The 20,208-nt window shown below is 44.6% G+C and overlaps 1 protein-coding gene across 5 annotated transcripts in view; it reads left to right on the plus strand.

Moving 5' to 3' along the window:
• The window catches only part of SEPTIN9 (septin 9), a 221,932-nt gene extending 205,429 nt beyond the window's left edge, over window positions 1-16,503 (plus strand). For 3 of the 5 annotated variants that reach the window (XM_035104583.2, XM_035104587.2, XM_035104584.2), the window contains 5 exons: window positions 6,768-6,885; window positions 8,311-8,406; window positions 8,741-8,837; window positions 10,626-10,677; window positions 11,658-16,502. In XM_035104583.2, the coding sequence (XP_034960474.1) occupies window positions 6,768-6,885; window positions 8,311-8,406; window positions 8,741-8,837; window positions 10,626-10,677; window positions 11,658-11,796 (502 nt within the window). In that variant the 3' untranslated portion in view covers window positions 11,797-16,502. Of the gene's footprint in view, window positions 1-6,767; window positions 6,886-8,310; window positions 8,407-8,740; window positions 8,838-10,625; window positions 10,678-11,657 lie in introns of all 5 variants that reach the window. The other 2 variants (XM_035104588.2, XM_060271825.1) reach the window with 1 other exon arrangement.
• Window positions 16,504-20,208: the final 3,705 nt, after the last annotated feature.

Consider the following 20,208-nt stretch of genomic DNA (forward strand, 5'->3'; position numbering starts at 1 on the left):
AGACCCAAGGCTGCTTCTGTTACTTTTTAGTCATACAGAGATGTAGGTTGCTTGCATGTGTGTATTTTGCTGCCAGCCTATCCACGTCTGCCATGTTGTGAAATCTCCACAAATATTTTCATAATTGGGGGAATTAGAAGCTTGCTCCTCTCCACCTGTACCAGGGATGGCCCTCCAATTGATACACACCGTATGCAAAATCTATAGCTGGAATCACTTAGTCAGTAGAGCATGAGACTCTTAATCTCAGGATTGTGAGTTCAAGCCCCATGTGGGGTAAAAGATTCATGCACTGCAGGGGGTTGGACTAGATGACCCTCACAACTCTCTGAGTCTATGAAATGCATACTTAACATATCCTGTTAATGACAGCACTGTGGTGCAACTGGATCCTCTATTTGCTGTCAGTTTGTTCTTAGTTGGTAAATATCATAGGTGCTCCTGCACAGGGGTTGCTCACTAATCTGTGAAGTTTTTTGGCAGAGACCTAATGATGATTGGGCCGCTTGCCATATTCCTTTAGTTTGGAGTGTGAGAAGTGCATTTATTCGTATTAAGAGACACATGGCCGTGGTTATGCTGCATAATCCAGAACCTAACACCACACGCAGACTCCACTGAATCTCACACTATAAAAACTAAAAGCTTATAGCCCTCAGAGTTGTGGAGAGAAGCATGGAAATGTCTGAGCAGTATCATGAAATATCATGGAAATATCATGTGATTCATGATGGTGTCCATGAACTAGGAGGGATTTTCATGGGTCTTCCCCAGTCAGGAAACCACTGCAAGGAGAGAGGTGGTGTGGATGATAGGCATGCAGGCTTCCAGATATACAAAAGCCCCCAAACATGCAAATAAGCTCAAAATATGTCTTTGGTTTCTCCCAGTTCTAATTAAGCCACCCATGGGTTTTGGCATCATCTCTCTGCAACGCATGCATTTTTCACACACTGCCTGTATTAGCATATTATACATCAAACTTCAGTGCCTTTGAGACACGAGGCCAGCTTGCAATGAGCACTGCTTTCTGGGATGATGGAATTTGGATTAAATTCAATTCAGCTGAAGTCTTTTTCTTTTTTTTTTGCAATAGTCATAAATATTTATATACTGAGACAGGCGAGAACCGGGAAAGCTCAGAGTGGCTTTTACGAGCCTTTTGAATCCCTTGCTCCAGTCTGTAAGCCAGAGCTATTGTCCCATCTCATTACAACCCTAGTTTGACGGATTGCCTGCCCCTATTTCAAAACCGTCTACCAGCATTTGTGAAAGCTTTTCATTTTTAGCTTGTTCTAAAGTAGAACTTTTGTGTAAATCATCTGCTGACTTCCATGTCCTCTTGTAGCTGAGCTGTGCATCTGTGTTTCATATATATCAGGATGGGCCCTTCTGAACAAGCAAGACTTGAGACTAGTCTCATGTTCCCTACCCTTTTTTTCCAACAGGCCAGTAAAACTCATTTTGTAAAGGGCTGAGTTATTTTATGCTGGAGTGGAGGGAAAGAGTGGCCAAGGTAGTAACATTGCAAACACTCACCACCTTATAAATTCACCATCAGGCTCTGTTTTGACATCTGGAAAATCCAAGCAGTTGTGAATCAGGACACCTTCTTAACTCTGCAGCTCTATTGATGCTTGCTCCAGTACTCACTCTTTCTTTCTTTCTTTCTCTTTCTTTCTTTCTTTCTTTCTTTCTTTCTTTCTTTCTTTCTTTCTTTCTTTCTTTCTTTCTCTCTTTCTCTATCTATCTCTATCTCTATCTCTATCTCTATCTCTATCTCTATCTCTCTTCTCTTGCTTTGCACAGCTCTGGTTTACTGGGACTATGCAAATGCACAAGCTCCTAGAGGGGAGTTTGCAGCTGTTTTGCTCCTCCCTGGGCACATAGTTAAGCCATGGTTTGGCATAGTGTGCCATTGTCATACAGTACATACAGGGCACTGTCATACAGTGGTTAAGCTTCTTCCTCCTGGGCCGCGTTCAGAAAGTGGTGGTGGGGATGAGTGTTCGGACCCCTGGGCTCTCACTTGTGGGGTGCCTCAGGGCTCTGTCCTCTCCCCCATGCTTTTTAACATCTACATGCAGTCGCTGGGAGAGATCATCAGGGGGTTTGGGCTGGGTGTTCACCAGTATGCGGATGATACCCAGCTCTACCTCTCTTTCAAATCAGAACCAGTGAAGGCAGCGAAGGTCCTGTGTGAGTGCCTGGAGGCGGTTGGAGGATGGATGGCAGCTAACAGATTGAGGTTGAATCCTGACAAGACAGAAGTACTGTTCGTGGGGGACAGGAGGCAGGCAGGTGTGGAAGACTCCCTGGTCCTGAATGGGGTAACTGTGCCCCCGAAGGACCAGGTGTGCAGCCTGGGAGTCATTCTGGACTCACAGCTGTCCATGGAGGCACAGGTCAATTCTGTGTCCAAGGCAGCTGTCTATCAGCTCCATCTTGTACGCAGGCTGAGACCCTACCTGCCTGCAGGCTGTCTCGCCAGAGTGGTGCATGCTCTAGTTATCTCCCGCTTGGACTACTGCAATGCGCTCTACGTGGGGCTACCTTTGAAGGTGACTCGGAAACTACAACTAATCCAGAATGCGGCAGCTAGACTGGTGACTGGGAGCGGCTGCCGAGACCACATAACACCGGTCTTGAAAGATCTACATTGGCTCCCAGTACGTTTCCGAGCACAGTTCAAAGTGTTGGTGCTGACCTTTAAAGCCGTAAATGGCCTCGGTCTAGTATACCTGAAGGAGCGTCTCCACCCCCATAGTTCTGCCCGGACACTGAGGTCCAGTACCGAGGGCCTTCTGGCGGTTCCCTCATTGCGAGAAGCCAAGTTGCAGGGAACCAGGCAGAGGGGCCTTCTCGGTGGTGGCGCCTGCCCTGTGGAACGCCCTCCCATCAGATGTCAAAGAGAGAAACAGCTATCAGATTTTTAGAAGACATCTGAAGGCAGCCCTGTTTAGGGAGGCTTTTAATGTTTAATTGATTATTTTATTTCATTTTTCTGTTGGAAGCCGCCCAGAGTGGCTGGGGAAACCCAGCCAGATGGGCGGGGTATAAATAATATATTAGTAGTAGTAGTAGTAGTAGTACTGGGGTTCATTGTTAACTATGAACTTCAACAAAGAACAAATCTTGGGTAGGGGAAATATGGAAAACTTGCCCACAAGCCAGATCAGGTATTTATTTATTTATTTATTTATTTAACAAAATATACTGCTTGATTGTTAGAGAACCTCTTAAGGGGTTCCCCACTGCTGACTTAGTGTGTCATCCAAACTAGGCCACCGTGTGTTTGCGTTAGAAGCTTCACTTCAGACTGCGGAGGCTGAGTTGACATTGTGATTTCCTCATGTGGATGCTGATTTGAGAAACAGTACCATGATGTATCATGGATACAGGAACTTCTTGTCATCCTCTGTGCCCATAACTTCACTATGTGGTAAAGGGCCTGATTCTATGTCTGGAAGACAGCTTGTGTTGCGCCTTTTGGTGGATCATGCGACGTGTTTTCAGACACTGCCTGCTTCAGAGCAAAGGGATAAATGAAAACCAAAGCTGTGAGTCAGAACTGAGTATCTAGTCTGGTGTGACACTGGCTGTGAATCCATCTGCACAAATTGTACCATCACTAAAAACCATTTAAAACATTACAGCATTGTAAATATATATATATATATATAAATTATACTCAGCATCTTGACTAAAAGCAGTGCAAAATGCAAGTGGTCATAAAAGAGGAAGTAACCACCTTAGCCAGAACATCCTGTGTCACTGTGGTGTACCTGCACATACCGTTTAAATACAGGACTAAGTCATGTTAAATACAGTCACAATAGGGAGAATTCAATGCCGTGAATTGTTGTTCTGTCTGCACGTGTGTATCAGCTTGCCTGATGAAGTGATCCCCTGTGCACTGTTTTGTGGGTTTTCCTGACTTTCCAACCAATTTCAGGGGGCATGCAAAGAGAAAAGAGAGGAGAAACCCCCTGGTGTGCTAAGTCAAAGCCCTCGCACAGGGCTTCTGCTTATGGGGTTTGTTGGGTGAGTCCCATTCATAGTTAACAGCCTGGCTGCTTCTGCACCATTTGTATGAGAGAGTGGCCTGCACAAGTGGCATCCCTCGTCTTTTCTTCTGATGGCAGTAACACTTGCTTGGAAGATAATAGCTTTGGATAATAGCCTTCAAGGTAGACCTTGCCCAACCCTGCAGAACACACTACTGTTCTACCTTCTGTGTTCGCACCACTCACACATACCCTGAGTTTTCCTGCTCTATAACATGCATATAGATAAAAGGATGCTTTGTGAGTCTTTTTCAGCATGGTGATGAGGTTAGAAACAAATACTAGCAGTACTTATTTAGAAGATTTATAACCCACCTTTCATCCTCGGAATACTCAGGGTGCCACAGGGTGACATTTAGCATAAAATACAAAATCCTGTGATGAAACATCTAACACCAAATAGGCAAGGATGACTTAGATAGCAGCCAATAAAATCACATAGAAACAACCAGCAGAATCCTATCAGGTACCTAAGGCCTATTTCAAATGGGCCAAGGCAGGCATCCTGAAACTTCGGCCCTCCAGATGTTTTGGACTACAATTCCCATCTTCCCCGACCACTGGTCCTGTTAGCTAGGGATCATGGGAGTTGTAGGCCAAAACATCTGGAGGGCTGCAGTTTGGGGATGCCTGGGCCAAGTCCCTATAAATTGGGTGCATCTCCTCAGCAAGCAGCCTCCTCTCTGGTATCCCACACTTGCCCTCATGTGGCAGGCTGACATTCAGACCTTCATACTCACCTGTCCAACTCTACTGTGGAGCGCTTTTTCCAGGCTCTCACAATCCTCTGGCTTCTCTGCTTATCATCCTTTTGTGTGTATGCATGTAGAAGATGCTCAATACTGTCATTGTCTCCATGTGCTCTTCATTCTAACAGGCTCTGTTCTTTTGCTAGCGGCTTTTTCCTCCCTTGGCAAAGTGTGCCAGGCCACGTGCAGAAGCCTTGCAGGCCAAAAAGATAAAAATAAAATTCCAATCAAATTTCTCATGCTTTTTTTTCTTGGAGGAGGGCAGGGGAATGGATCTGCCCCCCCCCCAAGCCAGGAGGCAAACTGGTAGGACTAGTAGAGGAAGCAGCTTAGCTCCTGCAGCCAGAATTTGCCCCTTTGCCCAGCTGGACCAGGTTTAATTTGGTCCTGACTACCTTGCTGAGTGCAGAGCAGAGTAATAGTGCTGTGGAGCCGTGGAGCTGCTTAAATTGCTTTCAGGATTAATGCAAAAAAACAAAGCACACTTTCTTTTTGTGGGTCATTGGTATGAAATGGCTACTCCCTGTAAACAGGCAGCCCCAGCCAAGATATTTTGGAAAGCTGGTGGTGTGTGTGTGCGTGCACTTTTGGTCTGCTAAGCATTTGGCATTGTGTTCATTGGCAAAAACAATCCCTAATTAGGAAGGCTTCTTTGAGCTGAAATTCTTGGGCCTTCTGTTTTTGCTGATTCCTGCACAGTAAGGGTGCTTCACACATGTTGATTTTTCCTATTTGGATTACCACTCCCATAGACCACCCCCCACCCCTAAAAGCTCTTACGCAGTGTATGGTCAATCATAAATGACAGATGTGCCTGTGCACATAAGAAGAAAAAAACCATATTTGTCCCATGTAGCAATGATTGAAGCTACTCTAACAATCCACCTCCATATTTTTCTGCAAATGAACGTGGCATGTAGCAAATTCCTAACCCATAATGCTCACAGTTTGTTTGTCCATTGCATTTATTCTTGCCACTTAGAGTGGCATACAAAGGGGTTAACCCTGTTTGTTTTTTCCTCTTAGTAACCCTGTAGAATAGGCTGGGCTGAGAGAGTGACTTGAACCTGTGACTCCACAGGCCAAGAAGCATCTAGTGTTCATACACAAGCAGGATATATAGCTGCATACAAGAGAGAAATGTAATCGGTCTTGAGACTTTGAGCCAAATTAGCGAAAACACAATTCTTTTTTAAAAGTAAACAGCTGGTGTGAGGGGTCCAACTGGGATCAGGAGGGGGGCTTTAACCCTTTGTCCTCACTGTAGTCCTGGTCTGGGGCATCTAGTCCATCTAGCAACAGTGTCTATGTTTAAAATGTTTAAATGTGTTCAGGTGTAGTTTGCTATCACTTGCTCTTTGTCTGTTGCAATTGTCATATACCTGTTGGTGGCAACTGCCACAAATGCTTCCAGGAAAACCAGCCCTGTGGTGTACACCTCACAGACAGGTACTGTCTGGCACACCTGGTCAGGAAGGCCTGCTTGATAATCAGCAGCCTAAGTGATCAACTCAAAGTGACCAAATAGTGGTTCCAGCCACCATTTGGTTACTGTTGGCTTATTGAGAACCTTGTCATGTTAGAGCAGGCATCCCCAAACTTCGGCCCTCCAGATGTTTTGGACTACAATTCCCATCATCCCTGACCACTGGTCCTGTTAGCTAGGGATCATGGGAGTTGTAGGCCAAAACATCTGGAGGGCCGCAGTTTGGGGGTGTCTGTGTTAGAGGCAAGAGGATACCTGGCTGGTGGGGCAGAAGGACCAGAGCCTTCACCCACCTTAGATCAGCTGTTGGCCTCCCGAGTATCGCACAGAGTGAGTTGCTTCCTTGTGGCATTTCGGTGCTTCTAGAAAGGCCTCCCGTCAGTTGGGAAGGGAAGTGGAATGTCATATGTCTCAGCAACCTTGGTCTTCTTTTTGTTTTAAGAAGTCCTTTCATCTTGCTTTTAGCCTCCGGCCGCTGGACATTGAATTCATGAGGCGCCTGAGCAAAGTGGTCAACATTGTGCCTGTCATCGCCAAAGCAGACACATTAACGCTAGAGGAGAGGGACTACTTCAAGCAAAGGGTAAGAGGGATGGTGCCTTCTTCTCTGACCTTTCTGAGGATCTCTTGTCCTCTCCTGCAGCTTCCCCTGTGCAGGTCTCTGAATCCCAGTCGCTGGCTAGGAGCCCAGCACATTCCTCAGGCCGCAGCTCAGAGCAATCTTGCATGGTGTGAGGAAAGGCCTTCATTGATCTCCAAGCCATTGCACGTATTTCTCTTGGCTTGGCCTCTCTCTCTGTGGAGAAGGAATAAATTCAATTTCCCATTCTTGATTCTTTTTCCTTCTGCAAATCTTTCTTCTGGATTTTAAAGACAGTCCAGGCCTGCTGTCCAAATGGCTACAGAAGTGTACCATCAACCCCCTGCTTTTTCCACCTAACTCTGCAACATACACGCCCAGCCATGTGACTAATAACTTAAGAGGTGTATATGCTGCTCTCACCCTGCTCTGGCTACCTATCCTTCTATCTTCCATGGCTACCTTTTGACCCAGTAACTGGAAATTAACTGCTGGATTTCTCCTTGTACAGTCGTAGCCATGCTTTGGTTTCCAAATGTTTTGGAAGTCGAACGGACTTCTGGAACGGATTCTGTTCGACTTCCAAGGTACGACTGTAGTAGGAAATTGAGGGCATGGGTCAATTTCCAACCATTGTTGCCCTTGGAGCAAGAGCAGCCATATAACATCACTTTGTGAAGCTGCATTAAGCAGCATGGATCAAGGAGATGTACCCAAAATGTCACCCTCAAACTTTAATGCTCCTTAGAACTGCACTGCACTTAGTATTTAATATTTGTATCTCCACCTTCTCCAACCTGGTGTCATTTAACCAAGAGCTGTACACTGCAGGGTATATGCAAGATCCTGGACTCTGCTTTTCATACAGAACAAGGACTGGGCAGCTTGTGGCTCTGCAGATGTTGTTGGACTCCAAACTCCCGCTAGTGCATGGCCAGTGGGGGTTGGAGTTGGAAGGGCCCAGGTTGGGAAAAGCCAATTTATCTAGTCAACTATCTAGAACCCTTCCTTGGAACCCAAGGCCCTGGCCATCAGTTTCCCAGGTCTTCTCCCAGATGCTGATCAGAACTCAGGCACCCTTGCCTTTGGTAAGGTTTCTGCATCATGGGCCTCAGACTGGGGTGATGAAGAACATGGCCACATACTGCCATTCCCACCTGCTCCAGTTTGAGGACTCCACTGTTGGAACAGTGTGCCTCTGAATGCCAGATGCTGTAAAGTGGGCTCAGCTCTATCTTCCTGGCTTCCTATGGCATCTGGGCATCCACTGTGAGATTGGGGTGCTGGACTAGGTGGGCCAGTGGCCTGATCCAGCAATGGTGCATTTACATTCTTATGATAGCTTTTTCAATAAAGGTATTTTATTAGCATTTCTGACTAACCACAGGCTTATTCTGTTCCCTGCAATTGTTGTTTTTTCCCCTATAGATCACAGCAGATCTCCTTGCCAATGGCATTGATGTCTACCCACAGAAACAGTTTGACGAGGACTCTGAAGACCGACTAATAAATGAGAAATTTAGAGTAAGTGAACAGTCCTTTCTTGACACTTGTTTAGCATGTGCTCAAAGGTTTACAGAGCATAAAGCATCCTTCTCAATGGTCATTGTGAAGGAAAAGAATAGTAAGTGAAAAGTCCATTTTGCCTGTGAAACTCTCAAAATCGCTTATCCCTCTTAACCTGTTTCACTGGCTCAGAAGAGCTAAAGTGGATGTTGGAACTCTCTGAAATAAAGGAGTATGTGGTGGTGATAGTGGTGGTGGGGTAACAGGAGTTAAATCGACACATTTCTGACTTAATGAAGAAGGGTTGGATTTCATGAGCCCCCGTTTCTGATACTTGGCAATTTAACTGTAGGAAATGATTCCGTTTGCTGTGGTGGGCAGTGACCAGGAATACCAGATAAATGGAAGGCGAATTCTGGGAAGGAAAACAAAGTGGGGCACAATTGAAGGTAAGAGCTCTCTCTCCTGTCTCTTGCTTCCTAGTCATCTTTAAACGGTTCAGATTGCCAAAGAAACACCTGAGAAGCCCATCCAGTCTCCTGGGCTGCAACAGCACTCTCCCCACTTGAAATTTCCACCAGCTGGTCATCAGTAGGGCTGTGCAGAGCCCCTCTGATCTGCCCCAGGGACACAATATGTGACAGGCCTATCCACCTTGGGGAGGCCTCTGGGGACACCTACCTTTCCCAGGATAATAATAATAAAAAATATGGCACAGCCGTGTCGCGGAAACGCTCCCCGGCCTCCGGAAGGCATCGGAGCGGCTTCGCTCCGATGCCTTTGCGGAGGCCGGGGAGCACTTTCGCGACGCTCCCCAGCCTCCGGAAGGCATCGGAGCCGGGACTTCGCTCCGATGCCTTCCAGAGGCCGGGGAGCGTTTCCGCGACTGGGCTGTGCAGCCGCGAAAGCGGTCCCCGGCTTCCGGTTGCCGGGGACTGCTTTCGCGGCTGCACAGCCCAGTCGCGGAAATGCTCCCCGGCCTCCGGAAGGCATCGGAGCCGGGACTTCGCTCCGATGCCTTTGCGGAGGCCGGGGAGCCGCGAAAGCGGTCCCCGGCCTCCGCAAAGGCATCGGAGCGAAGTCCCGGCTCCGATGCCTTCCGGAGGCTGGGGCTTTGCTCCGATGCCTTTGCGGAGGCCGGGGACCGCTTTCGCGGCTGCAGCCCAGTCGCGGAAACGCTCCCCGGCCTCCGCGAAGGCATCGGAGCAAAGCGGTTAATCCGTTCTAGGGGGTGTTTTTCCTCGCCTAGAACGGATTAATCAACTTCCCATTACTTTCAATGGGAAAGTTCACTTCGGTTTACGAACACTTCGGTTTATGAACAGACTTCTGGAACCAATTGTGTTCGTAAACCGAGGTTCCACTGTAGATTGTTAAACAAGGGCAGAGTCAGTTACAGATACTCAGGTACATTTTGGAATATGCAAGAGTATCTCATATACTTCAGTTACTACAGCTACTCTTGACTACTCCACAAGCTTTTCATGAGGTGTCTGAATGGTGCTCATAGATCACCACAGTTTGAGAAACTTGTGATTTCCTACTGGAAATGGTTGCCGTGTGTTCCCGCAACATCAAATGATTCCCCTCCCCCATTTTACTTTTTGTACATCTAGTGGCCCAAGCTACACTTGTTTTGTTGCCACCTTTTTATTTCTGTGGGTTTCTCTGATTTTGGATTCTTTGGCTCCTTAGTTAGAAGCATTTTTCTCAAAGCAGGGTTTCTCTAAGAAGAAAGGCAGTTCATTTTAAGCCTTCTGGTTCCCCCCTGTGGCCAATCCTTGGTAACTCATGAAATCAGCGAGGCCATCACAAGGCAGGGTCTTCTTGAAGACATGACACTTGGCCTTGTTGCCTATGTGTGCATGATCGAGCGTGGGGACACTCTACACACACGCTGTTTGGACACTGTGAAGAACTCGTCCTGTTCCTCTAACCCAGGGGGTGAGGAACCGGTTGTCTTCCAGATGTTGTTGGACACCCAACTCCCATAACCCCTGACCTTAGGCCATAATGGCAGGGGCTAATGAGAGTTGGGAGCCCAGCAACATCTAGAGGGCACTTGGCTTTGAACAGCTAGCCCTGTTCTAACCTATGCTAGATTTTCAAGGGCCACTATTGAGAATTATGCTCCAGACAGTTGCAAGTTCTTTGGGTATTGATGTGGTTTGTGAATCTGGAATCTAGTGTGTATTGATTCTGTGCTCATATCAAGTACTGTATCCTTTTTTTTACAGTTGAGAATACAACGCATTGTGAGTTTGCATACTTGCGGGATCTTTTGATCAGGTTGGTAACAGTTTCAAGGCAAAAAATAAAAAAACTTAGTTGGTCTTTAAGGTGCTGCTGGAAGGAATTTTTTTATTTTGTTTTGACTACGTCAGACCAACACAGCTACCCACCTATAACTAGTTTCAAGGCAGAAAGAGGGGGGGTGTTAATTCAAGATTCCTTAATTTTGTTTCTGCATTTAAGAGTAGAGTATGTACAACTTTGTTTTGTACATGTATATAGAAATATTTCTACACATGCACATGTGTGAAATATCTTTTATCTGAAGTAGTATCGCAGCCAATGCATCCTGGATGGTACCACCCCACAGCTGGTACTGATGCTAGTAACTAATTTATTTATTTGTAAATAAAAGTATTTTCGCACCACTCTATCATAAAATATCAGGGCAGTTTATACAATGTTAAAACTCCAATAAAAACAATATATGGTAGGTAACCATTAAAGTGACTGGCTAATAAAAAACCCCCACAGCTGTAAAAGCTTGTCAGCATAAAAAGGTCTTCAATGAATGCCTGAAAAAACCGAGGCTGCCTGCCAAAACTCTGTTGGAAAAGTGTTCCGCAGCATGGGACCAGCAATAACATGTGCCCAACTCCTGATTGAGGCCAGTTGTCCCTCTGTAACCTAGGAAGCAACTAGTAGTGCTGATCTCAGTGAACCAGTTGGGATAAGAGGGCTCAGGTGGTTATTAAGGTATCCTGGTCTACTATACTTACTTCCCATGACAGCACTCAGCTGCCCTGTCATAGGAATCTGACAAAGGGAGACCGACCGTCCATTCTAACTAGCAGCAGAGTTTCAGGCAGGGGTCTGCCCAAGTTACTGAAGATGTCAAGAACAGCATCTCAGATTTTGCATCTGCAAAGCAATGTGTTATTACAGCCCTTCTCCGTTACATTCCTGTGTCAAGCTGTTGTTGATTTTAATTCCAACGTCAGAAAGATCTCTTTTTAATCCTCTCCTCCTTCCCATAGGACACACATGCAAAACATCAAGGACATTACCAGCAGCATCCATTTTGAAGCCTACAGAGTGAAACGCTTGAATGAAGGCCAGAATATGCTCTCCAATGGCGTAGCTGACAAAGAAGAGTTGGTAGCCAATGAAATGTAACACTCCATGCCTAAGCAAGGACCCAGCCTGCTCTCTTCCTCTCCCTCTCCTGCCCCACACTTTTCTTTTCGTTAAAAAAAACAAAACCAAGAAAAATCCCATATAAACTCTATGCCACTGTTGTTTTCCCCTCTCCGCCAACAATACCCAAGCTGCTGACATTAACTGACCAAATAACAGTACTTTTCTGTAATAAATGTAGTGTCTTTCTCTTTTCTAGTCTCTGTGATGTGAAAGATCTCTGTTCTTCTGTGTAGGCTGTAGCTACTGATCCCTAGGGAGGGATGAGGTTGAGAGGGAACCTCAACAGGATATGCATTGGTTTGATGTTTTACTTTAGTTGTGGCCTCCTTGCCATAGGTCCTTTACTGTGATAGGTGAGTGTCCCTTTCTTGAAACTCGCGGGGAGCTTCTAAGACGGAGATGGACGTTGTTAGAAAGCACAGACTGACACCCACCCCACCCCCACCCCTGTCCCCTTTGGTCAATTGGGAGGTGAACTGTAAGTTTCATAGATAGCTGCCTTAGTGTTGAAGTCTGGTGAAGTTGAATGTGAGTGATACCTTGGTGTTGTGCCATGAGTTGAAGCTATTAAGTATGAGGCACAGGGCTGTGTGAAAGAGAGAAGAAGGTGCCACACATACCATATCCTATCCATGCAGTTTCACCTCCAGTTAAAGCAACCAAGAAGTTGCAATCCTGACCAGGTGAGGTTGATCTGGATGAGGAAGCTTTCATTAGCAACTTTGTTGATACAGGCATGGTGAGGCAATGATGGATGCTAGGTCAGACATGCCACCAAAGCATCCCCCCCCCAATAATATGAAATTGAGAGAGAATAGAGAGGTGCTCCTGTCTGCCTTCTTTGTTTCAGTGATTCAAGTCTATGGTAATCTTTTTCTTGAGCCACTTGATTTCCTAGTGCCAAAGGTTTACTGTTTTGTAAACCAGAGTGGGAAGGGGGAAAGCATTGTGTGTTTGTTTTTAGTGTGTGTGTACGCGTGTTTGTGTTCCTCTCTCTTTTGTATCTTATCGCCATCCATTTCAAGTGAAGATTTTCATGACCTAGATAAAGTTTTTTAACGTGAGGGTAGAGTGAATGGAGTATTATCAGAAGGCACAATTCCACTCAGCACTATGCACATCTTACTCCCTGCATGTCTGATCTATAACCCCTTTCCTTTTTAAAAAAAGCCAGCAATAATAGGGAGCCAGCTTGCTCACTGGAGAAAAGGAGGTGGTCTACTATGGGATCAAATGTAAGTCACCTTGATTCTTAGGACATTCCTCTCCTCCCCAATCCCCCTGTCCCTTTAATCTCAGCTGAAAAGAGTTCAATCCTTAGAGCTCTTGTTCTAACCTGTTTCTTATTTAAAATGTTAGAGAGGCTATGGGGGTGTTCTTGGCTGTTTCTCATTGTGCAGCTTTATGTGTGTGTAACTTTTCTAATTATCTGTGGCTAAAATTCCTTAGGTCTGCACATATAGATGTGCCATGCATGCAAAAAGGTATGGGGAACCTGTAACCCTGCAGGTGCTGTTGCTTGAACCCCAACTCCCATCATCCCTGAGCAATGGCCAAGCAACAAAATCTGCAGAGCCACAGGTTCTCCACCCCCTGCTCTGTATTAAATGCTGAGCCCCAGGATCTTGCATGCATTCTGCAGTAATGCATGGCCCTTGGTTAAGCACACAGCTTAATCTAAGATTGACAATTTACACAATACATTTCCCCAGATGATCTCTGTGCTTGAGGGCGGTTGTGAGGCAGGGATCATGTGGAAGCTGTTTACCCCATCAACTGGTGCAAATACGTGTGGTCCTAGGCCTACTTTCCATGCCACATTTTAATACTGAAGCAGAGTTGTGCCAGTTGCTCAAAGGGTTCTTTTTAACACGGATTTCACTTGAATACATCAGTCAGTCTTAACTCTAGTGGTCAGGCAACTAAACTCTGACAAACCCAGTAGTTGCATGAATGAACCATCTCTTTACAGAGAAAGGGGGAAAGAACTGTGCTTGCTAAACACTTACCCGATTTGGAGGGGCAGAGGCCATGTTCATAGTTGTGGCAATCTAACCAAGAGAACCAGCAGTCACAGCTTTCTCTTCCTCAGACAGCAAATCTGAAGTAGCCAGCTCTGTAGAACCTCCTCCTTTTGTGCAATGTGCAGAGGACTCTCATCACAGCTCCTTTTCCAAAGTGGAAAGCTCTGGCCATGCTGCCCTCTTGTGGAGCTGCAAAGAACAGAAAGGGCATGCTGATTCCTGGCTTTCAGAAAAGGCAAATGATAAGTTTTCATCTTGCTCTCACTGGCACTGATGTAGCCCATTCTCAGCTGGCAAACATGCCTAAGGGGAATGCTTCACACTTTAACACACAACACACAGGGATCTCAGCCAGTGGCCACTTTGTCTTGCATGTCCTTAGGATGCAAGCCTACAAACCGACTCTAACCAAGACTTCCCATGAGCTTACTTGCTGCTTCCACAGTGTTCCCTGACAAGTGCTTTCCTTTATGACTCGAAAACTGTGTCAGGCATTTAGTTCACTTGTTTTGCCACTCATGGCCCTCAGTGGATGCATCTGCAAATATTCTTTGCTCAGAGGCACTCATATGTCGTCGTTTTTTGTGTTGCAAGTTAAATCTAAGCCTGCCATGTTAACTTTTTGTGTTGTCCCTCCCAAACGTAAAAATGAATAAATGGAGGACTCTTTACTGAGCTGCATTAAGCTGAGGAAAATTATTTTTTTTACTTGCTGACTTGCTATATTTTAGCAAAATAAAAATTGTATTAACTAAAAAATATATATATTTCAAGTGTTTAAGACTATGAAAAGGGTAATGGAGAATGTTTCTTGGTTTTTTTAGATGCACTTCAGCAACACACAAATTAAAATGCATTGTATCTTGTTTGCCAATATCTCAGCCAGCGAAAGCAAGACAAAAATGGCTTTCTCCTTTTATATTGTACTTTGGGGTGGGGGGGAGGTTTTACCGAATGAAACCAAAAAAATAAATCATCCAAATCTATTAAAAATGGCCTTTTTGAGGATTGTATGCATTATGACAAATTTAGTTCTGTTTTGTATAAATAATAGTGTTTAATATGTATTTCCCAAAAATAAATGTTTCAAATGGAAAATGTCAGAAGGATTATTGTTGTCTTCAGGGCCAAAAGGTACCGTATATTTTGTGTATGCTTTAGCTGGGAACTACACTTTTGCCCAACTGTTCTCTCAGCTTCTAAAGGTTCTTTTGCAAATGGACCAAAAGTTGCAACAAAAATGGGATGGTGAGAAAGATAGCAACTTATTTTGCAGAGATGCTTGAGTGTCTCTCCCCCTGCCCTCATCTTCAGTGCAGAAGCAGTACAGCGGATTGCCATTCCTGAACTGATATTTTCAGGAATGGAATCTGACGGAATTGAGGCAAATACAGTCATACCTTGTGTTGTGATAGGTTCACATTGCGTCTTTTCAGCTTGTGAACACGGCAAACCTGGAACCACACATGCGCAGAAGTGCCCTATTGTGCTCTGCGCTTGCGCAGAAGCGCCACTCTAGTTGCGGACTTTTCGGGATGCGAATGGCACTCTGGAACGGATTGAGTCCGCAACTAGAGGTACCACTGTAGTGATGATGCAAGTTAAAAAGTAACTTACAATCAAATGGTACAGTGATTAAACAACAATACCCCAAAATCTTTAAGGTGGTTTACAACATATGCAGATGATGTCTTACCAACTGAAAAGGATCTTGGGATGGTAGTGGTGGTGAATAGCTCCATTAAAAGGTTGACCCAGTGTGTGGCAGCTGTGGAAAAAATGAATGCCACATTAAGGAGCATTACAAAAGAATCAAAAATATAACTACATTGTTGTAATGACTTATCAGTTACAAATTTAGCACTTATATTGGTCAAGAAGAAATCACAGCACACAAAACACAATAAACTTCCATATGTGGAAAGGTTTCAGCAGTTGGGGTTTTTCAGGTTAGAAAAATGGTGAGAGGAGGGACATGACAGAGGTGTATTAAATGGAACAATGTATGGAATAAGTGGACAGAGAGGTTTTTATCCCTTCCTCATACTTTTAGAGCCTGTGTTCAGTTGGCTCTACCACCTTCAGCCACAACCCAAAAATAAATCTACCAAACTGGGCATCGCCAGCACAGTACAGTCATATCTCACTCCATATTTCTATGTAGTTTTGTCCTCTGGTCCAAGCCAGTAGCAACAGGAGGAGGTGGAGCAGAACTCCACAGGGAATGTATGAAGAGAGGCCAATACATTCCTTGTCGCCATTCTGTAGGATCATCCCAGCAGCATGAAGTGAACAATTCAAGCATGGCCCCCAAACAGTTGTCAATGACTACACTTAAAAACACATCTTGGTTAATTAAAAAAAAAACAAGGGATCCTGTGGCACCTTTAACAGCTCACCCATTTTTTGTGGTTTAAGATTTCCTGGGCCATAGCCCACTGTATCACTTTATCGCTTTTAAAACCTAGGCTCTGACCCAAGAAAGCCTTTTCCGCAATAAATCTGCTAGTCTTTAAGGGGCCAATTCTGACTTGGTTGATTTTTCTGCAGCAAACTAATATGGCTTCTCCCATCACCACCCTGGTGTGTATCTTCTTGAACTATGGTATCAAATGCTACCAAAAAACAAATTTCATCTTTTCGATCTTAGCGTCTTAACATTCATATTGTTTTCTATAGTGTGGGTTGCACTGGCGTAGGAAGCCGCTCGGGCACCCGGAGCTGCAAACATGACACGCACCCGGAGGCGGGTTGTCGCTACGTATGACACGTGACTACGTACGATGCATGCGTCGCTACGTAGCGACGCGCATGCACACTACATAGGGTGCCAGCGCCGCTGCTCATGCTGCCCCCCCCAAAGAGGCAGTTGGGAGCGGGCCGCCCCCTCCGCTCCCCCCTTGCTACACCCCTGGTGGATTGCAGACCTTAACAGCATCTCCATCCTTCAAGACTGTGCATGTTTGCTGAGCCATTGGTGGGAGGAAGGCAAATGAAATATGCCAGACATACAAATTTGACACTACTACTGCACTCCATTTTAGGTTGAGACCTAGAGCATGCAGAAGGTACCAGGGTTCAATCTCCAGCGTATCCAGGTAGGACTAGGACAGACTCTTATCCGAAACCATGGACAGTCACTGGCATCCAGTGGAGACCATACTGAGTTAGACAAACCAATGGTCCAATTCCGTATAGGGCAGCTTCCTATGATTTGGGTGGTAGAATGGCAACTGAATGCTACCGACTCCTTGTTTCTGTATCCAAAGTCCCTTATACTGTGCAGTGAGACTTCCCTTGTTGTAGCTCTAAAATTCTCTGTAACCTGGGATATTCAAAGTGGGGCACAAGTGGCACCAATGACACTGCAGTACTTGCCAATATATATCACACTAGGACACTATATATAATTCCATTCATACCTTGCCTCTTCTCCCTTTTCTCCAATGAGCTCAAAGCAGCATATGTGACAACCTCCAATACACACACACTTTATCCACACAGCAACCCTGTGAGGGTGTTCTGTCTGAGACACATTTATAAACCAAAGGTTCGAGGCAGATAACAAACTAAACACAACCAAAAAAACGGAACAAATCTACATTGCTAACATCTAAAATAAAGACTCACTGGACCAAGCCACTCCTATAGTTTGAAAGTCAACTGATTTTCTAAGTGTTACATGCTTTGCAAAATAAAAAAAATTATAAATGTGCACACATGTGCTGGATGACAGGTTGAGAATGTAGCACACACAGAGATACAAGCCACAACTGAAATTAGGGAGACGGTCTACAGTGGTACCTCGGGTTAAGAACTTAATTCGTTCTGGAGGTCCATTCTTAACCTGAAACTATTCTTAACCTGAGGTACCACTTTAGCGAATGGGGCCTCTCGCTGCCCCTGTGCTATTTCTGTTCTCATCCTGAAGCAAAGTTCTTAACCCAAGGTACTATTTCTGGGTTCGCGGAGTCTGTAACCTGAAGCATCTGTAACCCGAGGTGCCACTGTATAAGGGTTGGGTTGCATTTTTTTTCTGGTGCATTTTTATATTTTACTCCCCCACCCATAGAACCCGTTTCATAAAACGCAATTATCCCAGGTGGCTGCCATGATTATTTGGTCGGAATATTACTATATTTCAATAAAGCTTATTTGGAAGCGGTGGCACGGGCATTGTTTATTGTTTGCTGCCTTAATGGAGGAGATTGAGAAGCTTCTACAGAGCAGGGCGGGGGTCTTGTGGAATTCTTGACATCCCATTTGTCATCCTATCGAAAGGAGAGGGGAGAGAGAAAACTTGTCTGCAGGACTGACTCCAGCCAGGGGTTGTTGTCAATGAACATCCAGTGTGGGGTGGGGGAGGAAGAGGAATGGGACCTGTGACAGAGAGGGATCTCTGTTCAGGATGAGTGGCCCCATTGCACCACGCGACTCCTGTTTAAAAGAGGACCCACCATAAATATTAAGAATAAAAGAGAACATAAATAATTAAAGCAGCTCAGAGTAAGTGGCTCCTGAAACGTCTGCCTGCTTTAAAAACTAATTACTTGGAGGGTAATCACCACCAGAAGCTGCATATATTTACCCACAATGCTTCCTGTCCTTCCTACATCTCCCCCCCCCCTCAAATTCTTCTCTATCTCCTAATCATTATCTGAGACATTAATATTCAGAATTCTCTTTTCATCCACATCACACCATAAACTGTACTGGACTCTTCCATCTCTCTGATTAATAACTTCATTGGAGCCTTATCCCAAAATGCTATAAATCCTCTCCAGAAATAACAATACAGGCACCAGTGGCAGAAAGCACTGTAGCTTCCAAAGGGGCAGGGCTGTCAGTCCTGGAAGGAAAGAGTAGAGTTGCTATACAGAAGAGAGGAAGGTGCCTTGCTAAAGAAACGCTGGGCCCACTGCCCCTTTCAATGAATGCACCAGCTTCCTATGTTTGATGTGTTAAGAGGGCTAAGGATACATAGAAATGATGCAGAGTTCATTGTTGACAAAGCTACTGGCAGGAAGGTTCTTATTTATATATCATTAAACTGCTTCACCAATATTGCAAGTTATACCCAACTTCGATGGACAATAGAAGCACCAAAAGCAATGCTCATCTGTTAGTGAGAGATTAGGAAAGTATGCATACTTAATACATTTATTGCATATTTATTTACCAACACAAAGGTGAAAATGCTAATTCATAAAAAGGTAGAAAGATGTTACTACAGAACTTGGTGCAAAAGTCTGCCAGAAAGATAGACTTCCTTCTCCAATACATGTATAACCCATCAAATCAGGACATAAGTATTTTAGGAAAAAATTACATTCCTCTCCCCGTATCCTCCATATTGCATGTAATTTTCAGGTGAAATTAAATGTGGAAGGGCAAGGTGCGGTGTGTAGTTTTATTTTCAATATCAGAAGGCGAGTTTCAATGTCCTGATTTTCCAGGCTTATCTGAGTCAATTCCAAGGGGCAGTAGTTTCAGAGATCAAAAGGAGAAGCAAGTGTTGAAGGAAGAGGCAATGAAAGTGTTAAAAGTCCTGGGGAAAATAAATTGGAAAAATGGTATTTTGAGTTCTGTTTTCCTGATCCTGAACAAGGGAGTTTCCTTGGAAAAGTCATCTACCAATCCTTATTTTAGTTATTCCTATTGTATTTTATTTTATTCCTGCTGGGGCCCACCAATTCATTAAATAATATGAGTTGTTTGCTGTACTTCAAGTATTTCTGTGCAGAGCAGTCACACCAAATAATAGATTTATAATCGTTAGGCTGCATAAACATTAAGTCATTCTCGATAATGTGTGCTTCACTGTGGTAGCAACACATCATGGGTTCTGAGAACAAAGACAAAACAATGTAAGAACACAGATATCACCAATAATACATAATGCTTCCTCATTTGAGTCACCAATATAAAACCTCCTGGCCTATAATGACTGCAAGGCAGATTTATAAAAAGAAACCTAGTGGATTTGGAAAGGTAACAAGAATTTTTGAATCAAGAAGTAGAATTTGTGTCAGCATTGACATTATTTTGAAGGCAAGTCAAACGAAGGAAGAAGAATGGAGACCTGAGAAAGAGTGGATAGGGCTTCTTGCATGATTTGGATTAAATATTAACTTGCTGTACTTGGTTTATGAGAATAAACACTTATTAATAATGCATATATTCATTATTAGCGTAGCAGCAGACCACGATAGCAAAGATTGCACAAACAACTTCATACAATCCCATTCATCTCCCCCCTTTGCACTTTTCACCAACTCTCCTATTTATCTTACATATTTGATTATGGTGATCCATACCTTAAGAGTTAATGGAGACGTTTAAGAAATGTTTTGTTCAACTTCAC

This window comes from Zootoca vivipara, chromosome 2 (genome assembly GCF_963506605.1).
Source record: "Zootoca vivipara chromosome 2, rZooViv1.1, whole genome shotgun sequence".
NCBI lineage: Eukaryota > Metazoa > Chordata > Lepidosauria > Squamata > Lacertidae > Zootoca > Zootoca vivipara.